The 23,818-nt window shown below is 36.1% G+C and overlaps 1 protein-coding gene across 2 annotated transcripts in view; it reads left to right on the top strand.

Moving 5' to 3' along the window:
• Dpyd (dihydropyrimidine dehydrogenase) overlaps window positions 1–23,818 on the top strand; it is an 870,816-nt gene that overhangs the window by 237,886 nt on the left and 609,112 nt on the right. For both annotated transcript variants that reach the window (XM_011240318.2, NM_170778.3), the window contains exons 7-8: window positions 4,057–4,138; window positions 11,186–11,273. In XM_011240318.2, the coding sequence (XP_011238620.1) occupies window positions 4,057–4,138; window positions 11,186–11,273 (170 nt within the window). The remainder of the gene's footprint in view (window positions 1–4,056; window positions 4,139–11,185; window positions 11,274–23,818) is intronic.

Below are 23,818 nucleotides of genomic sequence, written 5' to 3' on the forward strand. Positions count from 1 at the left end.
AAATTAATAACTATGTATATGTTGTTGTGTTAGGTAGCATATTCAGTGAAACACTGGTCTTTAAATGTTTAAAAAGGTTCTTTCAAACCTGTTCTGTTACATGTGTGTATTATTTCACATTGATTGGCAATGTAACTGTTTCTAGGTGAAATACATGCAGGAGTGAAAACTATTTTACAGTGTGTAATACAATGCCAATTTAAGGACAAGTACTTATCCAGTCATGAACTGAAGCAATGTTTTAACATGAGATGCATGTATAAAACAAACTGAAAATAGTTTATATCAAAAACTTATGTAACAGCAGATGCTGGTGAGGATGTGGAGAAAGAAGAACACTCCTCCATTTTTATGGGATTGCAAGCTGGTACAAGCACTCTGGAAATCAGTTTAGCGGTTCCTCAGAAAATTAGACATAGTACTACCTGAGGATCCAGCAATACCAATCATGGGCATATACCCAGAAGATGCGCCAACATGTAATATCGACACATGTGCCACTATGTTCATAGCAGCCTTATTTATAATAGCCAGAAGCTGAAAAGAACCCAGATGCCCCTCAATAGAGGAATGGATACAGAAAATATGGTATATTTACACAATGGAGTACTACTCAGCTATTAAAAACAATGAATTTATGAAATTCTTAGACAAATAGATGGAACTGGAGGATATCATCCTGAGTGAGGTAACCCAATCACAAAAGAACACACATGATATGCACTCACTAATAAGTAGATATTAGCCCAGAAGCTCAGAATATCCAAGATGCAATTTGCAAAACACATGAAATTCAAGAAGAAAGAGAAAAGTGCGGATACTTCGTTCCTTCTTAGAATGGGGAAGAAAATACTCATGGAAGGAGTTACAGAGACAAAGTTTGGAGCTGAGACTGAAGGAAGGACCATCCAGAGACTTCCCCACCTGGGGATCCACCCCATATACAGCCAGCAAACTCAGACACTATTGCATATGCCAGAAAGATTTTGCTGACAGGACCCTGACATAGCTCCCTCTAGTGAGTCTAAGCCAATGCCCAGCAAATACAGAAGTGGATGCTCACAGTCATCTATTGGATGGAATACATGGCCCATAATGAAGGAGCTAGAGAAAGTACTCAAGGAGCTAAAGGGGTCTGCATCCCTAATAGGAGGAACAACAATATGAACTAACAAGTACCCCCCCCCAGAAAACTGTGTCTCTAGTTGCATATGTAGCAGAGGATGGCCTAGTCGGCCATCAATGGGTGAAGAGGCCCTTGGTATTGTGAAGATCATATTCCCCAGTATAGGGGAATGCCAGGGCCAGGAAGCAGGATTGGGTGAGTTGGGGAGCAGGGCGGGGGTATAGGGGGCTTTGGAAATAGCATTTGAAATGTAAATGAAGAAAATATCTAATAAAAATATTTAAAAATTTCCAACTCAATTCTTCATAGAGTTAGGACAATTTGCAAATTCATTTGGAATAACAAAAAAATCAAGACAGCAAAAACTATTCTCAACAACAAAAGAACTTCTGGGGAAATCACCATCCCTGACCTCAAGCTATATTACAGAGGAATAGTAATAAAACCTGCATGATTTTGGTACAGTGACAGGCAATAAATCAATGGAATAGAATTGATGAGCCAGAAATAAACCCACACACCTATGGTCACTTGATCTTTGACAAAGGGGCTAAAACTATCCAGTGGAAAAAGGACAGCATTTTCACAAATGGTGCTGGTTCAACTAGTGGTTAGTGTGTAGAAGAATGCAAATGGATCCATTCTTATCTCCTTGTACAAAGCTCGAGTCCAAATGGATCAAGGACCTCCACTTAAAACCAGATACACACACTCAAATTAAAGAAGAGAAAATGCAGAAAAGTCTCAAACACATGGACATAGTAGAAATTTTCCTGAACAGAACACTAGTGGCTTATGCTCTAAAATCAAAAATCGACAAATGGGACCTCATAAATTTACAAAGCTTCTGTAAGGCAAAGGACACTGTCATTAGGACAAAACAACAAGCAATAGATTAGGAAAAGATCTTTACCAATGGTCAGTAAATCCCTGAATCCTATTGCACTTATGAAGATCATTCTTCCATCGTTCCCTTCCCATCCCTTCATCCCCACTCAGAACCTTAACCTGAGCCACTGCGGTCTCTTATATATAGTCATATCATCTGCACACAGGTATACTTCAACTTCTTTTCCCAAGTGTATCCTTGTATTTTTGTATTTTCATTCCTTTCTCTTGTCTTATTATTCAGTCTATGAGACCTAATCAACAAATTCAATGAATTTTAAGAAGACAAGATAAACACATAAAAAGCAGTAAATTTTCTGTAGATTGTCAAGAAAATGTCTTAAAGATATATAAAATTACAGTCAAATTATAAAAGTTGCAGGATTACATATGAATCATAGAAATATATATATAAATAAAATAACTCTACAAGTAAAATTATAAAATATTGATGAAAGATACTGAAAAGAACAGGATAAAATGAAGACATTCTGCATTCATGCATTGGTAGAATATGATAAAGATATTCATGCTACTGAAAGAATACAATATCATCCCTATAAAATTCTAGTAGACTTCAAAAATAGAAGGATATTCTAAAATTTATATTGAAGCACAGAGGAATAGGAATAGACCAAACAATCCTGAGCTAAAAGATTAAACTTGACCCAACCTTAAAATTAAGGTAAAACAGCCATAACTCAAAACCAATGCATGGGCTCAGAAAACGTCTCAGGATTTTGTAACTCAGAAAGAAATTAACAAAATCTTAGGCAACTAGTATTTAAAAAGGACATCAAGAAAGCAATATGATTGACTTATAATGTAGAAAATGTAGTCTTTTCTACTTACAGTACTGGAAAAATTTAGCTATACTCCTGCAAGAGAATAAAAATAAGTTTTTAGTCCTTAAAAAAATTCCAAAATTGATTGGTATTACATATAAATGCCGAAACTATGAAACTTGTGAAACACTGAAAAAAATTTCAAGACATTTGCTTGGTCCTTGTTTCTTGAATAGGACTCAAAAGCAAAGACACAGGAACTAAAGTTCAAAGAAATGCAGTTGAAATGTTTATGCACAGCAAATTAAAACAATCAGCTATTTTAACGGATAGCCTACAAAGACTGAGATAATATTTAAAATATATGTTCAGTAAGGAGTTAGTGGGTTTTGGTTGGTTTTTACTTTTATTTTGTTACAGTCCAGTTGTTACCTTCCTCTCCTGTCTGCCCTGCTCTGACACAGTTCCTCATCTTGTTCCTCCTCCCCCCTGGTTCCAGGAGGATTCCACCTCCCTACCTCCCCCCAAACCTACCCACTCCCAGGGCCTCAAGTCTCTCAGGGTTAGGTGCATCTTCTCTCAGTGAGACAAGAGAGGCGGCACTGTGTCCCAGGGGCCGCGGACCAGCTCATTTATGCTCCCTGACTGGAGGCTCAGTTTCGGAGTTAGTGTTTGTAAAATATAATGAACCTAATAAAAAGAAGTCATATTGTGTTACATCTCACATGAGAATTGTGAATGTCTATCAGCCGAATGAAGTGAACCATCAGCGAAATTAATATCAAAACTTCCGTGAGATGCTCCTCATATTGGTTTGGACGAGCATTAACAAAATTTAAAAAAAAAGAGCTGAAAATTATACATTTACATGTGAGTCTAGATAAATAAAACTTAGCTGTCTGTATACTGTGAATTGATATTTACTCGGATATTTTAATATCTTAAAAAGCACAGAATTATTAGGTAAATCAACTATATAATTTGAAGTGTTTGAATTGCTTTTGACTAAATTTATATTGCTTTTTTTCTATTTCCTATATTTTCGTATTAGCTTCTATATTATTTTTACTACATAGGACATCTTACTGTGACAACAAAAAATGTTGTGTCTTCCTAAGTAGTTGGATGTATTGTGATTACTCACAGGGGCTTATTTGTCCCTTTAATGCTGATCAGTAAGAACACATTATGCATTTTTTTTCTAGGTTGATAAATTTCACTCTTATTCCCTTTTCCTGTTTTTCCTTTTTCGTTCAGCACTTCTGAAATCCCTCAGTTTCGACTCCCATATGACGTCGTGAATTTTGAGATTGAGCTCATGAAGGACCTTGGTGTAAAGGTGAGTACGAGCTATAACATCTATCTATATATTGCAGAGGAAGAAAGGGGAAGGCTTCGTGCTGGAGATTAACAGCCAATGTTCATTTTAGGGATGAAGAATTAAAACTATCTTAGGCCTAGCAGAAAGATACTTCCCCTTGCTCAAGGCATTTGTCTGTCTACTGTCTGAATGCCACTAGCCTGGAAAAGGGCAATCAATAGTTCTCATCTGGCACACCTGCATGTGATTAATTGTCTGTAAGAAACAAATTCCTAAATAGCTTTAGGGGTTCAGTTCAGCCAAGGGAAGGATTTGGTTCCTTTAATCATGTTTTGTTCAGGCAAGTTGTGAGCTCGCTGAAAGACTAGCATGTAGCATTTTAACACTTGGAATATAGCTCCTTCCAGAAATTTATTTTCTTTATTATGTGCATCTTGTATGTCTGTCTTTTCTCAATGTATAAAATAAATTCACGAATAATGGTATGATACTAATACCTTATTTTTCTATTCAATAAATTTTGTGTTCTTCTTTTAAAGCTAGACAATATCCTGACACACTATACTTCCAGAATGTAACCTTAGATACACTAATTTTCCATTACTACTATTCTGTGACTTTTCCTCTTCAATTGAACATATTCATATTTTGTTTAGAGATTATTATCTTCCATAAAACTCAATTGATTAAATAATGTATCAAGATTTGCACAATTTCTGTCTCCAAAAGATAGGTTGAAAAGTGAGGAGCAAACTTTGCATGGACTTTGCTTTTACTATGAAAATCTACAAGTTACCACTAATGGGGAAAAAAGAATACTTTAGACTGTTTCACTTGTTTCTACTTACATGTTATTTTACATGGTTGAATGGTGAACTTTAACACAAAATTACCAAACAAATACTCTGAAAACAACAAATGCAACATCGATATGCACATCATAACATTAAGTCTAAATGACTACAGTGTTCAAATAGATGATGTATGGATGACTAAGTACAAGGGCACATTCTAGAAAGTTAGAAAGTTCTTTTTTGTTTTTTTTTGTTTTTTTGTTTTGTTTTTTGTTTTGTTTGTTTGTTTGTTTGTTTGTTTGTTTTTGAGACAGGGTCTCTCTGTGTATCCCTGGATGTCCTGGAACTCACTCTGTAGACTAGGCTGGCCTTAAACTCAGAAATCAGCCTGACTCTGCCTCCCAAGTGCTGGGATTAAAAGCATGTGCCACCACTGCCTAGCTGGGAAATTCTTTAAATGTATTCCATTTTGAATTGAAATTCTTACCTAATTCTCATTAAATAAGCCAGGTGTTACATATTAAAATTTCAAATTAATATATCTTATGTTTTTACCAATCAAAGATAAATCAGAAATATTAAAAAAATTTCAAAAACAATATGAAGCATTGGTGATCACACATGCCCATAATTCCAGCATTCAGAAGGTGAAGTCATTGTATTTCACAGGGTAGCGTATTCTCACTATTTTAAAACTTATGGGGACATAGATTTAGACAAATTAGCATGTGAAGAAAACATATATTTTTATCTACAGCCATATGACTTTCTAATTTTACAATTATGTGTCCTAGAGAATGCCTAGCAGTATTATTATTCTTGGTCAAAACCTGTTCATAAAGTGTGTGGATTTTGTTTAAGTAAAATTTATATTTTCATAGAATATTTCTGAGATATTGTCTTTGGAATGTTGCACAAAGAAGTTATCACCATTTCAAATATTTGAATTTTTATTTTTAAATGTATTCTTCTCTTATATATTATATAGCCAACACAGTTTCCCCTCCCTCCTCTTCTCCTAGTCCCTGTCCCAACACCTTCCTCTGCCACAAATCTACTCTCCCTCCCTTTCCATTCAGAAAAGAGCAGGCCTCCTAGGGATATCAACCAAATGTGGCATAACAATTTACAGTACGACTAGGCAATACCCTTTTTTTATTGTAGATTGAGTGTTTTGTGGGTGGGTTGGTGTCCCAAAACCTCCCCTGGAAGATTTTCCTGATAACAGAAGATGGCCTTTTTACTCCTAGGAGTCTCCAGTAGTGTCACCCCAATAGATCCCAGAGGTTTCATGCCATTAGATTTATACCTCATTACTGAAATACTCCCAATTCCAGTCATCTCTCCAAGTACTCTCTCCTTACACCTCCCCTTCTTGATCCCTCCTGTTTCTATCTTCCCAGCCCAAGCACACCTGAAAAATTTCTTCTGTTTCCCATTTCCAGGTAGATCCCACCTTTAGCTTCCTTATTACATAGCTTCTCTGGGTCTGTGGTAGGGTTTGCCTTTTTCATTGGGTTGGGTTTCTTGTATGCAGCAAAATGTTGGGTCCTGTTTACATAACCAGTCTGTTAATCTGTCTTTTTACTGGGGAATTGAGTCCATTGATATTAAGAGCTATTAAGAAGTGATTGCTGCTTCCTGTTATTTTTGTTTTTAGAGGCTGAATTATGTTTAGGTGGCTACCTTCTTTTTGGTTTGTTAAAAGAAAACTATTTTCTTACTTTTTCTAGGGTGTAGTTTTCCTCCGTGTGTTGGAGTTTTTCATTTATTATTCTTTGAAGTTCTGGATTTATGGAAAGATATTGTATAAATTTTCTTTTGCCAGGAATATCTTGGTTTCTCCATCTATGGTAATTGGGAGTTTTTCTGGGTATAGTAGCCTGGACTGGCATTTATATTCTGTTAGGGTATGTATGACATCTGCCCAAGATTTTCTGGCTTTTATAGTCTCTGGTGAGATGTCTGGTGTAATTCTGATAGGTCTGTCTTTTTATGTTACTTGACCTTTTCCCCTTACTGCTTTTAACATTCTTTCTTTGTTTTGTGCACTTTGTGTTTTGATTACTATGTAATGGGAGGAATTTCTTTTCTGGTCCAATCTACTTGGAGTACTGTAGGCTTCTTGCAAGTTCATGTGCATCTCTTTCTTTAGATTAGGGACATTTCCTTCTATAATTTTGTTGAACATATTTATTGGTCCTTTAATTTTTGAGTCTTCATTCTCTTCTATACCGATTATCCTTAGGTTTGGTCTTCTCATTGTGTCCTGGATTTCCTGGATGTTTTGAGTTAGGAGCTTTTTGCATTTTTCATTTTAATTGATTGTTGTGTCAATGTTTTTTTATGGTATCTTCTGCACCTGAGATTCTGTCTTCTATCTTTTATATTCTGTTGATGATGCATTTATGACTCCTTATATCTTTCCAAGGTTTTCTGTCTCCAGAGTTGTCACCTTTGTGATTTCTTTAATGTTTCTACTTCCATTTTTATGTCCTGGATGGTTTTGTTCAGTTTCTTCACCTGTTTGGTTGTGTTTTCCTGTAATTCTTTAATGTATTTTTGTGCTTCCTCTTTATGGGCTTCTACCTGTGTTCTCCAGTATTTCTTCAAGGGAGTTATTTATGTCCTTTTTAAAGTCCTCTATCAGCATTATGAGATGTGATTTTTAAATACAAATCTTGCTTCTCTGGTGTGTTGGGGCATCCAGAACTTGTGGTGGTGGGAGAACTGGGTCCTGATGATGGAAAGCAGCCTTGATTTCTATTGGTAAGGTTCTTGAGCTTGCCTTTCACCATCTGGTTATCTCTGGTGTTAGTTCATCTTGTTGTCTCTAGCTGGAGCTTTTCCCTCCTGTTGGTCTGTAAGCCTGTGTCAGCACTCCTGGGAGACCAACTCTCTTCTGGCAGGACCTGTGTACAAAGGGCTGTGGAATAGCCCCAATTACTGGGTGCAGATGTTGACCAGAAGTATCTTATTCCAGTTACTCTACTATTCCAGTGCCCTGTGCACTCCTGGCCATTCCTGCTTTGGACAGTTATTGAAGAGAAGGTGGAGATCTCACCTCTGAGTCCAGGAGTGAGAGCACTCCTGAGAGATGAGCTCTCTCCTGGTGGGATCTGTGTATATAGGACAGTGGAACAGCCATAGCTTCCAGGTGCTGATGGTGATTAGAAGGATACTGTTCCCGCTGCTTCACTATTCCAGTGCCCTGTGCACTCCTGACTGGTCCTGCTTTGGACAGTTATTGTAGAAAAAAATGGAGATCTCACCTCTGAACCCAGGAGTGAGCGTTTTGGCTTTCATTGTTATCTTGATTTAAAAAAAAAAAGAATATGTTCTCAAAGTATGTGTTTTTTCGTTCATTAGTAGCAGATTGGATCTTTTTATGTTTCCCTTGTTATTCTTATTTTTTAAAACTTTTCGTTAATAGACTGAAAACATAAAACTCATGATAAACCAATGACCTTAAATATCTTCATTATTAAACCTACAAAAATGAAAAGTAGATAATTATACAACTCAAAAGTTAAACAACAACAACAAAATAAAAAAAAAAACACAAAAACACTTCATGGGCCTCTTGTAAAGAGGTAATGTTTCATCAACTGTAACACATAGAAGAATGTGCTACTTTTGGACATCTGTGCATGCTAGCTGTAATCATTAGTCTTTCATTGGTAAATATAGTTCTTATATGATTCATCATAGAGAGTTTATATATCAGGAATATGATGATATCAAAGGCCAAAGTGGGTTACTAGGTTTTGTGATTGCTTTTTTCTCTGTGAGGAGGGACAGAATATTAAGTTCTTTGCCTTTCTCTCTGGGTGTAGATATACTGTCTCATATGTAGCATCTGGGCTCCCTAAACTTCCCTCACTGTCTAGTTCTTACTTACCTTCTGATTTTGAGGAATCTTGAACTCATCAGCATCCTGTGCATTTCATGCTTATGGTACCCAGCCTGAATGCCCTCACCCTATAGTGGATCACTGTTGGGGTCTACATGAAGTTAAAGTTCTTTGTATACACTTATAATTACTGACATTTCCATACCATAGAGGTGAAGTATAACACTACCGAGTGTTAACTGCTTCTGACTCATTTTTGAAGTGGAGTAGAGTCAGTCTCCATTTACCAAATCAATGGCCACATTCGGAGTCTCCATGGGCATGTCAGGCTGCTTCAACAATTTTACCACATCTGTCACAGAGAGTTCAGCCAGGACTGCACTATATGTAACTCTACAATAGCTTACATTCATCTTGTGGGAACCATCTATTCTCAGTAAGGGACAGACTGCTGAATTCAATGGAGATTTGATGGGCTCCACTAACATCTCTTGCCATCCTTCCTGCATACTGGATATGATATGCTGATTCAGTCTGGTTTCTGATATTTCAATGCTGTCTTCCCAGCTGTGATAGCTTTTCAGCTCCTATTTCACAGACCAGAGATACAGTTGGGGATTACTTAACTGACAAGTGTAACAATTTCAATTATATGTTTGGAGAAGAGGAGAATGATCACCGACAGGGTCAGTGTCTCTAATGGTCCACTGGGATACAGACTTTAGTCAGGCTCCATTTTACCTTTCGTATAGGTCCCTACTTTGTGTCTCCAGGTATCAATGTCAATAAAGATCATGTGCCTAATAGCCCTTGAAATGCCTGATTATCCCTATTTCCCTTGTGCACAGTTGCCTGGGTAAATGGCCCTCATTCCCTATGGGGAACCAGGGTAATTATTGTAGTATTTATTTGCCAGGGTACTGCAGAGTTCTACCTAGGAGCATGGTGTCTTTCTTGCTCAGCAGGTTTCCACTAGGGGGAAAAACCGATTCATGGGTCAAAGAGATGGCTCTGTGGTCAGTGGCACTTACCACTGAACCTGACAGTCTGAGTCCTATCCCCTGGCCCCTCATGGTCAAGGAGAGAACTGACTTTTAAAAGTTGTCCTCCATATATGTGACACCCTCCTCCAGTTTCTCTCCAAAAATAAGTATAATAGTATTTTTACTTAAATAATTTTTGAGACCAACCAAAATATTGTGACTTACAGACAGAGTGACTACTCTGTCTCATTGATTTCTTCATGTTGCATGATCAACATCCCCTATGGAAACCTTATGTGTTGTAAAGATGTTATTGAAATATTACACTTTTGACTTTGGCTAAAATGAGTCTTTCCTACTGGAACTGCATGCTAATTGCATTATGTTGTTGTGTAATTTCCCATGTAAATCTTCTCTCACTTGACATTTTGGATCCTTTTGACTTTTGTTTCCCTTATTATCTTGTTGTTCAAATATTATCTCAGATACTAAACAGTGCTTTCAACATAAACTAGGAGAGAAGTTTTGAAAACTTTAGTTAACCTTTTTGAATTTCATTTTTTTTTTTTTTTAGTTAACATGGAAAGTTATAGGATTACTTAATTCATTTCCATACCTGCTTAGTTTGGGTGGATTCTTACCATCTCTTTGCTGTGCCCCTCCAGTTCCTTGCCACATGTTTTACTACTCTTCCCATTCGCTCCCCAGGTAGAAAGAAAGAAAGAAAGAAAGAAAGAAAGAAAGAAAGAAAGAAAGAAAGAAAGAAAGAGGTAGAAATAAAACAAATCTTTTTTTTACCTTCTTGTGGTTATGAGATCACATCTAGTTTCTAAGTTTCTACCAAACTCACTCACTCCATATATATATATATATATATATATATATATATATATATATATATATATATGCAGCTAGGATCCCAGGGCAAAAGCAAACATACTATATTTGTCTTTTCGAGTCTGAGTTATCTTATTTAATATAACAGTTTCTAGGTATATATGCATTTCTATCATTTTCATAAGCTTTTACTTTTATTAATGTAGAAATAAAATTCCACCGTGTATGTGTAACGTATTTTCATTACCCAATTGTTTGTTGATGGAAACCATGGCTCAGTTTATTTCCTTGCTATTTCATTGCAATAGAATCAATGCACAAATATCTCCATGGTACAATACAGAATCCTTTAAGCATATGTCTAGGAGCTGAATACTGGGTCATGGTGTAGTTCTTTTTCTTACTAATATGATTTTAATTACACTGACTTTTCTGCATTTATCCCATAAATAAAATATGCTAGTGTTCTAATTATTTCTAATTTCATTAAGCAAACTGGTTCACTAAAACTTTTATATTCATTCCTTTGATTTTTATGTTATTTGGTTTTAATTAATCGGTAGATATATAATATTACTCAAAATGCTGTTTCTTACAGATAATTTGTGGTAAAAGCCTTTCCACCGATGAAATGACTCTTAGCTCTTTGAAAGAAAATGGCTACAGAGCTGCATTTATTGGAATAGGTGAGTGCCTTATTTCTAAATACCTTTTCATTTAAATTTTAGTGTTTTTTTCTGATAATATCCATTAGAATAACCACCTTTAGACATTTCCCTAATGGAAACCATATCTTACACATATGGGCATACCACAGTGAACTGATACACATGTATCCTGTGATTGCATGCCTGGTTACTCTGCTTCATGTACATTGAGAACATGGTGTGGTCAGAGATATATGTCTTTGAGGCCTTTCCTTACACTGGAAGCCCCATGGGTGGGCTCTAAGATGTAGAATGACTTCTATGCTGTTATAGGTCAGAATCTAGCTCGATGCAGTAGCTTTCTTACAATTGACTAATGATGTAAGGCAGAGTTGGCATTATTCTATATTCATTTTTAAAAGTCCCTAAATCTTTTGGGTAGTATCTCATTGAATGTAAAGATTGAATGTAAATGAAAATAAAATACTGAATTTTCTAACAATTTTTCCTCCACTTCCTATTTATTTGGAGACAAGGAAAAACCCTAATAGCCAACTAAATGTAGTCCTTATGTAAGGATTTGTTGTTTTGTTTTGATTTTTATTCAATATTGTATTTTTAAAAGTTCTGAGTGGTGAACTGAGCATATTAAACTGTTTTCCTTTTAAAATCAGTTTCATCTTTCAGCCCATCTTCTTTGAAGTCCTTAATCTTTGACTATCTGAGCATGAAGTCTGCATAGAGGCAAACTTCCTCACATCTTTTAGTGATTGCAGGCTAGGTAGTGCTCCTTTGATCAAAGATAGAGGACTCATTGTGTGTAGAGTCCAATCACTATTAATGCTTCTTTGCTCACCAGATTTTGCTCATTTGAATGACACTTACTACTTTACTAGAGCATTGGTACCACATCCAAGGGAAGCTGTGTTTAGAATATTTTTTAAAAAAAATCACAGATAACTTGCCCTTTTTTGTAGTATTGAAGCTCCTTTCCAGACTTGTGAGTACCATTGTTCAGTACTTGACTATCATTTTCATTGACTGTAGTTACCAGTCTATATACTAGTAATGGGAAGGGGAGAATATCTGATATTCTTCTTAGGTTTTTCTTTCAAAGATATTTTGATTTAGACCTGTTTTGTAACTTCATACTTTTACTGAGAATTGAGACATAGCAAATATATCAATAAAATCCTATGATCCCATAAATATTTGGATCTGTAAGAGCTTCTGATGCTCTCCGCCTCTTGATGTTCATAAATTCTTGGCTCATGATAAGTGGAAGATTTAGAGAAGAATTATGTCTTTTGATAATATCAAATAACACTAAAATTCACCGTTGAGTTTTCTAGAGAAGACATAAAAGATAAACTTTCACTGTTCTAGAATATCCTAGAACAAATAAACCCATCTGTAGTGGTATTGGGGTACACTGTTTTTCCTCCTGAAGGCTCACAAGTGTATACCCACCCAGGCACAATCTGGATTCACAAATGAAAGGTACGCATGCACACACACACACACACACACACATTCACACTCACATGCCAATTTTTGACTTGCCATGACTAGTTCAAAGGTTGGGCACTCCTCAATCTTCCCCTGCTAGTACAGTACTCTCCTCGGGTTCTTCTGAGACTCCAAACCTTCCCTGCTACCCCAAGCCCAATCAGGGAAGTGACCAGTGGTCACTTACCTGAATTCTTACATGGCTGGTTGGCTCTTTCTTCAGCAGCTCTTAAGTCCCATCCTTCTCCCCTGAGACCATGTAATTCTGTCTTCCCTTTTCTCAGTTCCTATCCAGTGCAAATCTAAAGGTTCCACCCTTCTCTCCCTGCCCAGACAGTTGGCCTTTGGCTCTTTATTGATTGATCAAAACCCAACTGGGGACAAGGGCCTTCAGCGTTTGGAAATGCACATTCCCAATGAATTCAAAGCATTACAACCAATCCCTAACACTCATCTCTTTGGGCAGTTCTATGAAGAATGTCTGTACACAGGAAATAGGACCACACAATATTCATTGCAAGAATTCCAAATTAAAAGCATAAGAAGTCCGGTACTAGAATACTTTGAAATAATTAAATGGATAATTACATCTCGTGAGTTAAGCAGACAGAGATACCTTCTATGTGAAAGAACTGATGGCATTTCACGTTTTTCTTTGATTTCTTTCTCTTAAGTTCCTTTAGAATGTTAGTGTTTTTGTGAAGCCGCATGTTTAAATCAGTGCTCTGGGAGAATGCAATGCATATGATGTGCAGCTCATTCATGTCTATGTTGTACATTTTCATGCTGAAAACCAAATCCTTCGACGTTTTGTTGTGGTGGTTTGAGAAATGTAATTTTATGTTCAATTTCAGTATTTTATACTAAATATAAACAAGGAAGATTTATTTCATCAGAATAAAGGCTTCTTTCTCTAGAAGACAAGCAGTCAAATCCCCTAGAAAGGCTTCTCTGACACTCCTTGTTTCTTCAGGACTTTATGACCTGTCTGTGACAATATAATTATCTGTTACTTAGAAAGACTTGGATCCTTACTGCCTTTGCTTCTATAACATAATTAGTGTTCCCTCAATTTTTTTATCTTGTTCTTCTCACTGAGTTTGGAGAAGAGATAGGATAGGCTTTTGTTTTATTTGGGATATATGTTTGGTTGCTTTTGGCAAACTTAGTAGAGACTAGTCCCTTTGGCCAAAGTCAAGGGGTCTGATTGTGCAGTCATTAAAACTTCCTCATACCTTCCTACTTCCCTGTGGATAAAGGAGAGTTAAGTACTGGGCATGTAGTTCAATGGCATAGTGTATGATGAACGTGAAGTCCTAGGTATGATTTCTATCACCACACACACACACACACACAAATACCTAGGACATAGTAGGCACTCTATAATTACTATTTATGTTCTGAATTTTATTGAAACCATTTTTACAATTTGGCAAAATAAAAGAGTAGAATATTTAAAACCCTTGGTAACTTTATGCATTTCAGCACAAGTAAAAGCTATGATTTTATATCTTTTATATCTTATATAGTTGGTATTGGATATTACAGTTATGATGAAATGAACGGATAGGGAAAATGGCATTTAGAGAGCTTGTATCACCTCCTCCCACTGTAGCATTAATGATATCACAGGCTCTATCTAAAATGTAATTCATTCTTTTACGTCTTGATATGGCCCAAGAGGTGGGTGTGATCACAATTTACTGGGGAAAACAAAGTTTAAGAAAAGCAGAAAGACAACAGCCAACTCTGAAAATTCCAGCAGCAAGCAACAAGTTGCCACTTATCTTAGAAAATAATTTTTATAGGGAGAGTAAGAATAAACAAGCCAATGTCATACATTAAATTATAAGGCTCTTCTGGGCCCAAGGTAAAAACCCAGCATGTTCTATAGACATTCACCTCCATTGTGTTATCCTACTTAAGGCTGTTGGACATGATAACCTTACACTCCTGAAAAATTAGATTGTATATTTAATTTCACTTCCTCATTGTTACCACCAATTGGGTTATTTTTTTTCATTCAGTTACTAGAGAGAAGTCTATTTTGTAATGTGAAGATTACCAAATATTATAACAGCCGAAGAAGAGATAATTACAATTAAGAAAATCCATTGAGAAACTGTGGTATTAAATTTGCTGTGCTGTGGCCTTTATTTAACTCTCTTGTGCCTTCTTACAGCCAGAATTATTCTCTGCAAAAGTTACTCTTAATTAGTTTCTTAATCAGGAATTTCTAAATTGTAGATAATCACGTATCTTTCTATTTATTTAGATGAAAATGCAATAAAGTTTTGACCACCCACTTTATTTCTGCCCCCCAGATAAAAACTGGTTATCTACTAAATATACACAATGATGAATACATTATTTAAAATAATAAACCTGACTTAATTGTAAGCAAAAAAGGCATGAATATGTTGCTGTGAATATTACTTTTTTTAATTTGTAATATTGTTTAATCTAGTATCACTTGTAAGTACTCTCATATAATTGTGAGATGGCTCCTAAGAATTTGAAAATGAGGGAAAAGGAATTCCAGCTGAGAGTTCATTAAATCATCTGTTAATGAGTTCATGAAAAGCCCCAGAGGGGATAAAAAGAGATGTAGGGCAATTATTCTTTGATCATATTAACATATCTATAGAAAGCACATATTAATCTTCAAAAGCAGGTGGTAGGCTGGTCACCTTATGAAAATAGAAGAAAATAATAGAGACTCTAAGAACATCTTCACAGTGCTCCCTTAGAGATACTTACCTTAGTAGACCTTGCGTGCTTTCTAACCTACCTATATCATGGGATAGACAAGGAAGTCAATCTTTTCAATTTTTAAATTGCAATTTTTTTTGTATTTTGTGGTCATGTCTGTATGTGTGGGAACACCTGGGAGTGTCATGTCTTCTGAGAATTAGTAGGTATTTTTCTCTCATGAGTACCAGAATCACCAGGCTCTATCCAAGTACCCTTAAGTGCTCAGCATTGTTGCTGGCCCCAGGTAAGCCTGTCTGAGGATCCCTAAATCTACTTGATGTGCATCCAAGTTCACACAGTTGGTGTTAATCCTGAAACAGTTTGATCGTCAGCGCCAAAGATCCTGAGTGACCTCACAATGTTCTTCTCTATTTGAAGGCATTGTTATTTCTCTAGGAATTGTCTTACACACATACTCACTAACTCTTCATGATACCCAAGGTGAGCCAGACTATCATCAGGCTCCTATACCTTTACAAATATAACCATTTTTGTTTAAAGTTAGCATTTGTAGACCTCACTCATCTCTCAATATCTACCCATCTTTCCAAGGGAGTATTTTCTAATATTGTATCTATACACTTTTCTTCGCTGAGAAAATTCTTCAATTTCTCTCTTGATGCTAATATCGACGTTCCCAGAATTTTCCGGTCATGGAACACATCCTTCATGTGATTCTCATGCCGATCCTCCTGAGCTAATATCTTTTCATGTTCATACATAATGAAATACTTTGTTACATTTATAGAAAGTGATTCAATATTCATTTTATTGCTTTTGGTTATATGTACTTATCTATTATCTCCCTAAAACTTATGAATACTGTTATACTTCATATTTTACATTTTTATCATATTCTTGTTCAGTGTATCAAGAAGTATTTTTGGAGCTAAAGTTGTTGAGGAAAAAAACTTAGAAAAGGGAAGACATAAGAAATATTATAATTCCTTGGTACAATTTAAGATATTCACATATAACCACTTAAAATCCATTCATTTTCCCTCCCTCCCTCTCTCTGCTTTTCTCTGTTTCATTCTTTCCCTCTCCACATCCTTTCTCCACCAAAACTACATTTGTACACCTCACCCCTTGTTTTACTCCAGATCTTCTTTCTAAATTGTGCAAGGAACAGCTGGTATAATTGTGTTCTCAATTCAACAGACAAAGACAACTTTACTTCTCTTACTTATTTCAATTAGTTAAACTCACATTAGTTAATGATATGGCAAATTATAGCATGAATTTGTACACAGAAACCCAGTACTTCAAGACCAGTTAACATAAATCTTGAATATCATAATTCCCTAAATATACTTTTAAGGATATTTACTGTGATCCCTTAAGAGAAAAGTTTTTAAACAAAGTTCAAGTGTATTTACTTTCTTATCTCCAAATATGTGAGGAATGCTGATGTGTCTTATCACCCTGTGATTACCCATGCAATGCCACCTGCTGTACAGATGGGACCTACACTACACATCAGAGGCCCTGTTCACACCCTGCTCACTGCAGCCACACTTCTATGACAGAGAGTTAGCAGATGTTCATTTTGCTTGTGTGAATGAGATAAATTGTGGATCTAACTTTCAACTCATGGAGTAAAGTTTGAAGAGCAAAATGTTGATATTTGAGTAATGGTTCAAAATGATGCAAGTCTCTTAGCAATTTATAGGAATAAAGCCATGTTGAATGGAGGTTTGCTTTATTGGGTCTTCAAGTCCCTTAAGGTATACATCTAGATTTTCATTTCTTTTATACAAAACTTTACAGAATGGTTTCATTTAATTCTTAATAACGACATTTCATGGATAAATCAATCATTTTTAATTTTAACATTTTAAATGAATAATATGTAATTACTTTTACCTTAGGCTCATTTTTTAACCTCAAAATAATAGAAGCCTATCCCATATTTATAGCAGAATAAAGGTATATTTTTTAAAAGATTAAGTGTGTTATAGAAAAATGATAAAAATGACTTTAGCTCAAATAAGCAAGGGTTTTGTATGTGTATATATAGCACACACAGTAGCTGCATTTTTTTTTTTTACTAAGTTCTGGACATAGGTTCTATTTAAACTCTCACAGTGTAATTGATGTTTGATGTTTAACATATCTTTTCACTCTCTCTCTCTTCTTCTTCTTCTTCTTCTCTCTCTCTCTCTCTCTCTCTCTCTCTCTGTGTGTGTGTGTGTGTGTGTGTATGTGTGTGTATGTGTGTGTATGTGGTGATCGTAAAAAAACTTTTCAAAGAAACAGAATATATTTATCAATAAAGGGATATGTATTTTAATAAATTCCAACTGAATCTCTGTCAACACAACTAATAAACAGTACACTATATTTATAAAGCTTATTTAGCCATCAAAATATCAACTGTATTTTCTTTTTAGCAAGAAACTTTAAATTAGTCCATTAAAAATTTGAACACTCTGAAATGTTGTCCAATGTCAGTAGTGCCTGAATTTTAGACCAGGGGGGGGGGGGAGGCACATGTAGAGCCAACATGGGCCATAAAGAGAGTTCCAAGCAACAAAGGGGCACAAAAAAGGCATTCTCTCAGAATAAACAACAAAAATATAAATGAACTAAACTTAACAAAAACCTTCTGGACATGATAAATCAGTGCATTCACACAAATTCAAACTGGTCAACTTTCAAGTAGGGATGGGTAGGGGCTGATGGGGTCCAACCACAACTGAAGAACTGTTGACAGTTGATGGTTGTTAGAAGAGGAAATGTCAGTTTTATTCAGAGGTTTTGTCACTGGTAGATACTTCATGCACAGATGATCTGCACTGGATATGATAGTGATTATAAAAAATAATTTTTTTCCTAAGGAAAACCTATGGAAGAGGTCAGAAATTACAGATGTAAGTAGCACCAACAGAATACAAAATATAAAAGAGAGAATCTCAGGTATAGAAGATATTATAGAAGAGATTGACACAACTATCAAGGAAAATTCAAAACCAAAATTACTAACACAAAGCACCCAAGAAATTCAGGACACAATGAATAGATGAAATCTGAGACTAATCAGAATATAGGAGAATAAAGATTCCTAGCTCAAAGGACCTGAAAATGTCTTCAACAAAATCATAGAAGCAAACTTACTCAACCTAAATAAAGAGATGGTCATAAAGGTACAAGAAGCTTATAGAACACCAAATGAATGGGACCAAAAAACAAATTACTCTCATCACATAATAATCAAAACACTAAACTCACAGAACAAAGAAATAATATTAAAAGCTGCAAGGGAAAAGGGCCAAGTAAAATACAAAGGTAGACCTATCAGAATTACACCAGACTTAACAGAGACTATGAAAGCCAGAAGAGTCTGATCAGTAGTCATGCAGACTCTAAGAGAACACAAATGCCAGCCCAACCTACTATACCCAGCAAAACTCTCAATCAACATAGATGGAGAAAACAAAATATAACAGGCAAAACCAAATTCAAACAGTATCTATTGTGTGTTTCAATCAATCTATCCCTACAGAAGATCCTAGAAGGAAAACTACAACACAAGGAAGGTACCTACACCAAAAGAAAAGACAAGATATTAAGCATCTCACAACATAGATAAAAGGAAGAACCACAATCACATGAAGTCATCTATAAAAACTAACATATTATAAAACATATTATTAAAAACAGTCTTCTCTCTTTAATATCTCTCAATATTAATGGAATCAAATCACCTATAAAAAGACATAAGCTAACAGACTGGATATACAAACAAGATCCAGCATTTGGCTGCATACAAGAAACACACTTCAATAACAAAGACAGACACTATCTGAGTAAAAGGATAAAAAAGGTCTTCCAAGTAAATAGTCCCAGAAAACAAGCTGGAGTTGCCATCCTAATATCCAATAAAATATACTTTCAACCAAAAGTTATCAAGCTTGATGAGGAAGGGCAGTTCATATTCTTCAAAGGGAAAATCCACCAAGAGAAAGTCTCAATTCTGAATATATATGCCCCAAAAGTAAGGGCACCCATATTTATAAAAGAAACATTACACATATTGAAAGCTCAAAACATACATTGAACCACACACAATAATAGTGGGAGACTTCAATACCCCACTCTCACCAATGGACAGGTCATTGAAACAGAAACTAAACAGAGACCCAGTGAAACTAATAGAGGTTATGAAGTGAATAGATTTAACAATTTAACATATATCCACAGAACATTTCATCCTAAAAGAAAAGAATTCATCTTCTCAGCACCTCATGGTATCTTTGCCAAAATCGATCATTTAATTGATCTCAAAACAAGCCTCAGCTGATACAAGAAGACTGCAATAATCCCATGCATCAGATTGCCATGGCCTAAGGCCGATCTTTAATAACAGCAAAACTACAGAAGGCCCATATACATGTGGAAACTGAACAACTCTCTACTCAGTGATAACTTGGTCAGGGAAGAAATGAAGAAAGAAATTAAAGACTTCCTAGAATTTAATGAAAATACTGACACATCATCCCAAACTTAGGGGACACTATGAAAGCATTGCTAAGGGAAAAATCCAAAGCACTAAGTAGCAGAAGATGGCCTAGTCGGCCGTCATTGGGAAGAGAGGCCCCTTGGTCTTGCAAACTACTTTATATATCCCAGTACAGGGGAAAGCCAGGGCCAAGAAGTAGGAGTGGGTGGGGAGGGGAGCAGGGCAGGGGGAGGATATAGGGGACTTTCAGGATAGCATTTGAAATGTAAATGAAAAAATTATCTAATAAAAATTGAAAAAAAATAAAATGAAATGAAAAAAAAAAAAAGAAAAGAAAAGAAAGTGGAGGGATCCTACACTAACAACTTATCAACACATCTGAGAGCCCTAGAACAAAAAGAAGCAAACTCACCCAAGAGGAGAAAATTGCAGAAAATAGTAAATCTCAGGGCCAAAATCAACCAAATAGAAACAAAGAAAACAATTAAAAGAATCAACAAAACCAAAAGGTGGTTCTTTGAGAGAATCAACAAGACAGATAAACCCTTAGCCAAACTATAAAGGGCTCAGAGGCAGTATCCAAAATGCATGAAACTCAAGAAGAATGAAGACCAAAGTGTGGACACTGTGCCCCTTCTTAGAATTGGGAACAAAACACCCATGGAAGGAATTACAGAGACAAAGTTTGGAGCAGTGACGAAAGGATGGACCATGTAGAGACTGCCATATCCAGGGATCCACCCCATAATCAGCTTCCAGATGCTGACACCATTACATACACTAGCAAGATTTTGCTTAAAGGACCCAGATATAGCTGTCTCATGTGAGACTATGCCAGGGCCTAGCAAACACAGAAGTGGATGCTCACAGTCAGCTATTGGATGGATCACAGGGCTCCCAATGGAGGAGCTAGAGAAAGTACCCAAGGAGCTAAAGGGATCTGCAACCCTATAGGTGGAACAACATTATGAACTAACCAGTACCCCGGAGCTCTTGACTCTAGCTGCATATGTATCAAAAGATGGCCTAGTCGGCCATCACTGGAAAGAGAGGCCCATTGGACACACAAACTTTATATGCCCCAGACAGGGGAATGCCAGGGCCAAAAAAAAAAAATGGAAATGGGTGGGTAGGGAAGTGGGGGGGGGGAGGGTATGGGGGACTTTTGGGATAGCATTGGAAATGTAATTGAGGAAAATACGTAATAAAAATATTTTTAAAAATTATAAAAAGAAAAAAGAAAATCAGAAATGGAAAGGGAGACATAACAACAGAAACTGGAGAAATTGGAAAAATCATTAGATCCTACTACAAAAGCCTACACTCAACAAAACTGGAAAATGTAGATGAAATGGATGGTTTTCTACACGGATACCACATACCAAAGTTAAATCAAGAGCAGGTAAACTACTTAAACCAGCCCATATCCCCTAAAACAATAGAAGAATTCATTAAAAACCTTGCAACCAATAAAAGCCCAGTGCCAGATGTATTTAGTGCAGAATTCTCCCAGATCTTCAAAGAAAACTTGATACCAATATTCCTCAAACTATTCCATAAAATAGGAACAAAAGGAATACTATCTAGCTCATTCTATGAATGCACAATTATTCTGATACCTAAACCACACAAGAACCCAACCAAAAAAGAGAACTTCAGACCAATCTTACTTATAAATATGGATGCAAACATATTTAATAAAATTCTCGCAAACTGAATCTAAGAACACATCAAAACCATCATTCACCATGATTAAGTAGGATTCATCCAAGGGATACAAGGTTATTTCAATATTCAAAAATCCATTAATGTAATCTACTATATAAACCAACTCAAGAAAAAAAAATCATCTCCTTAGATGCAGAAAAAGCATTTGACAAAATATTATACCCCTTCATGTTAAAAGTATTGAAGAGATCAGGAATTCAAGGCCCATACTTAAACATATTAAAAGCAATTTACTGCAAACCAACAGCCAATAACAAATGAAATGGAGACATAGTTGAAGCAATCCTACTAAAATTGGAGACAAAACAAGGATGCCCACTCTCTGCATATATATTCAATATAGTTCTCAAAGTGCTCGCTAGAACAATATGACAACAGAAAGAGATCAAGGGAATACAAATTGGCAAAGAAGAAATAAAGGTGTTGTTATTTGCAGATAATATGATAGTATATTTAAGTGACCTCAAAAACTCTACTAGAGAACTTCTCCAGCTGATAAACAACTTCAGCAAAGTAGCTGGATATAAAATTAATTCAAATAAATCAGTAGCCTTCTTTTATACAAATGATAAATAGGATGAGACAGAAATTATGGAAACAAGTCCTTCATAATAGCCACAAATAGTATAAAATACCTTGGGGTAACTAACCAGACAAGTGAAAGACCTGTATGGCAATAACTTCAAGTCTCTCAAGAAAGAAATCAAAAAGGATCTCAGAAAATGGAGAGATCTCCCTTGCTCATGTAAAAATGGCCATCCTACCAAAGGCAATCTATAGATTCAATGCAATCCCCATCAAAATCCCAAAAATATTCTTCAAAGACATTGAAAGAGCAATTCTCAAATTTACCTGGAAAGGTAAAAACCCAGAATAGCAAAAATTATTCTTAACAAGAAAAGAATAGCTGGGAGAATCACCATCTCTGATCTCAAGCTTTACTACAGAGCAATAGTGATAAAAACTTCATGGTATTGATACAGAGACAGACATGTTGATCAGTGGAATAGAATTAAAGAAATAAAACCATACAGTTAAGACACTTGACCTTTAACAAAGCAGCAAAAATATACAATGAAAAAAAGGAAGCATCTTCAATAAATAGTGCTGGTCTAACTGGCTGTCTGTATGTAGGAAAATGAAAATAGACTCATTTGTCACCTTGCACAAAGCTCAAGTCCAAGTGGATCAAGGACCTCAGCATAAACCAGATTCACTGAATCTAATAGAAGAGAAAGTGGGAAAGAGCCTTGAGCTCTTTGGCACATGGTGGGAATTTCCTAAAAAGAACTCCAATGGCTCATGCTCTAAGATCAACAATTGATAAATGGAACCTCATAAAACTGGAAAGCTTCTGTAAGGCAAAGGACATAGTCAATAAGACCTACAGCAACCTACAGATTGGGAAAAATCTTTTTTTCATATATATATTTTTTCTGTATTTACATTTCAAATGCTATCCCCCCTTTTTTTAAGTTTCCCCTCTGAAAATCCCCTATCGCCTCACCCCTCCCCCTGCCCCCAACCCACCTACTCCAGCTTCCTGGCCCTGGAATTCCCCTATAATGGGGTAAAGAACCTTCGCAGGACCAAGGGCCTCTCCTCCCATTGATGACTAACTAGGCCATCCCCTGCTACATATTCAGATAGGGACATGAGTCCCACCATGTGTTTTCTTTGATCTGTCCTTTAGTCCTAGGGAGCTCTAGGAATACTGGAAAAAAATCTTCACTAACCTCTGATAGAGGGCTAGTGTTTAAAGAAGTCAAAAAGGTAACCACCCCAAACCCAAACAACCCAATCAAAAAGTGAGGTATACAACTAAACAGAGAATTCACAACATAGGAATCTCGATTGGCTGAGAAGCACCTAAAGAAATGTTCAAAGTCCTTAGTGATCAGAGAAATAGAAATCAAAATGACCCTGAGATTCTACCTTATACCAATCAGAATGGCTAAGATCAAAACTTCAGGTGACAGCACATGCTGGTGAGGATGTGGAGAAAAAGGAACACTCATCCATTCGAGGTGGGATTGCGTTCTTGGATTCGGTTAGCAAGAACTTTATTGAGGAGGTGGGATTGCAAACTGGTACAACCACTCTGGAAATCAATCTGGAGGTTCCTCAGAAA

Source organism: Mus musculus, chromosome 3 (assembly GCF_000001635.26).
Source record: "Mus musculus strain C57BL/6J chromosome 3, GRCm38.p6 C57BL/6J".
In the NCBI taxonomy this organism is placed as follows: domain Eukaryota; kingdom Metazoa; phylum Chordata; class Mammalia; order Rodentia; family Muridae; genus Mus; species Mus musculus.